The sequence below is a fragment of the Phaethon lepturus genome, unplaced genomic scaffold (genome assembly GCF_000687285.1).
Source record: "Phaethon lepturus isolate BGI_N335 unplaced genomic scaffold, ASM68728v1 scaffold33914, whole genome shotgun sequence".
Classification (NCBI taxonomy): Eukaryota; Metazoa; Chordata; class Aves; order Phaethontiformes; family Phaethontidae; genus Phaethon; species Phaethon lepturus.
This window is the reverse complement of record NW_010534587.1, coordinates 301-1,950: the sequence shown is the minus strand read 5'-3', so window position 1 is coordinate 1,950 and position 1,650 is coordinate 301. Positions and strand designations below refer to the sequence as shown.

The 1,650-nt window shown below is 65.9% G+C and overlaps 1 protein-coding gene across 1 annotated transcript in view; it reads left to right on the top strand.

Annotated features, from left to right (window-relative positions):
* The window catches only part of LOC104619635 (semaphorin-3F-like), a gene marked incomplete at its 3' end in the record, with an annotated part of 3,862 nt that overhangs the window by 1,920 nt on the left and 292 nt on the right, over positions 1-1,650 (top strand). The window contains 4 exon segments of the mRNA XM_010285581.1: positions 13-157; positions 274-283; positions 286-486; positions 1,352-1,440. Coding sequence (XP_010283883.1) covers positions 13-157; positions 274-283; positions 286-486; positions 1,352-1,440 — 445 coding nt within the window.

The window sequence follows — 1,650 nt, the reverse complement described above, 5'->3', positions numbered from 1 at the left end:
CCTTCCTCCCAGGTCGGTCTTCAAAGGCTCTGCTGTCTGTGTCTACTCCATGGCCGACATCCGCATGGTCTTCAACGGGCCCTTCGCGCACAAGGAGGGACCCAACTACCAGTGGATGCCCTACACAGGCAAAATGCCCTACCCCCGGCCGGGCACCGTAAGTACCCCCCAGGCACACGTGGGACGATGAGCCGGTGCCTGCCGGGCAGCCGGCGCCCTCGGACCCATGCCGGGATAGCGGGTCACCGAGCGCCGGTGACATTTGTGCCATAGTGCCCCGGGGGGGTTCCATGAAGTCAACCAAGGACTACCCTGACGAAGTGATCAACTTCATGCGCGCGCACCCGCTGATGTACCACGCCGTCTACCCCACCCACCGCCAGCCGCTGGTGGTCCGCACCAACGTCAACTACCGCTTCACCACCGTGGCCGTCGACCAGGTGGACGCGGCAGACGGGCGCTATGAGGTGCTTTTCCTGGGCACAGGTACCCACGCCGCGCACCGCGGGGAACGCAGCATGCTCCAGCGCGGACCCGGAGGGCACGGGCACCACCAGGGCTGGCCAGAGCACGGTGCCCTCCGCCATGCTGGAGCGGGATGAGGGGCTGAGACACCCCCCACCCTGAGATCCCTGCCCCTCCTCAAGGCTCCAGCTTGGTCCTTCCCCTGCCCTGGTGCCCATCCCACAGACCCCACTGCCCAGCCTGGTCCTTCCCCTAGCCCAGCTCCTGTCCCCAGGGCCAGCCATCCAGCATGATACTTCCCATCCTAGGGAGGCCACCATCCATCCTAGTGGGGCCACCATCCAGCCTGGTCCTCTCCCTGCTGCAGTGCCCATCCCAGGGGCCCCACCATCCATCTTCATCCTCTCCTGAACCCAGTGCCCATCCTGCAGATTCTGTGATCCAGCTTTGTGCTTCCCATCGCCCATCCTGAGCCCACCGTCATCCAGCCTCGTGCTTGCCCTGCCCGACTGCCCATCCTAGAGGCACCAGCAGCCCGCCCCGTCCTTCCCTGGCCCCAGTGCCCATCCTGGGGGCACCGTTGCCCAGCCTGGTGCTTCCTCTGCTCTAACGTGCATCCCAGAGCCCCCATGATCCATCCTGCTCCTTCCCCTGCCCCCTGCCCGTCCCTGGCTGCTGTCCCCACCCCTGCCCTGGGTGGTGGCAGTGACCTGAGCTGGTACGCCACACCCCAGCACGGCTGCCCACTGCAGCAGGAGAGAGATGGGGATGGGCTTGGGGGGTGGTCTTTCCTCCCTCCAGCCCCGGAAAGGACCCCCTTCCCAGGAGGGGAGGGCACGGTGCCCAGGGGTGGCACTGAGCACCCGGGCACTGCGGTGTCTTGCAGATCGGGGCACTGTGCAGAAGGTCATCGTGCTCCCCCGGGATGACATGGAGACGGAGGAGCTCATGCTGGAGGAGATTGAGGTGTTCAAGGTAAGGGCTGCCTGTCCTCCACCCTCTGCTGAGTGTCCTCAACCCAGCCAGACAGCCCCTTAGGACACCAGCCAACCCCCCTTGGGACACCAGCCACCCCCTTGGGACACCAACCACTCCCTTGGGGCACCAGCCACCCCCTTGGGACACCAACCACTCCCTTGGGGCACCAGCCACCCCTTGGCTGGCTCTGCAGGGACCCCAAGCATT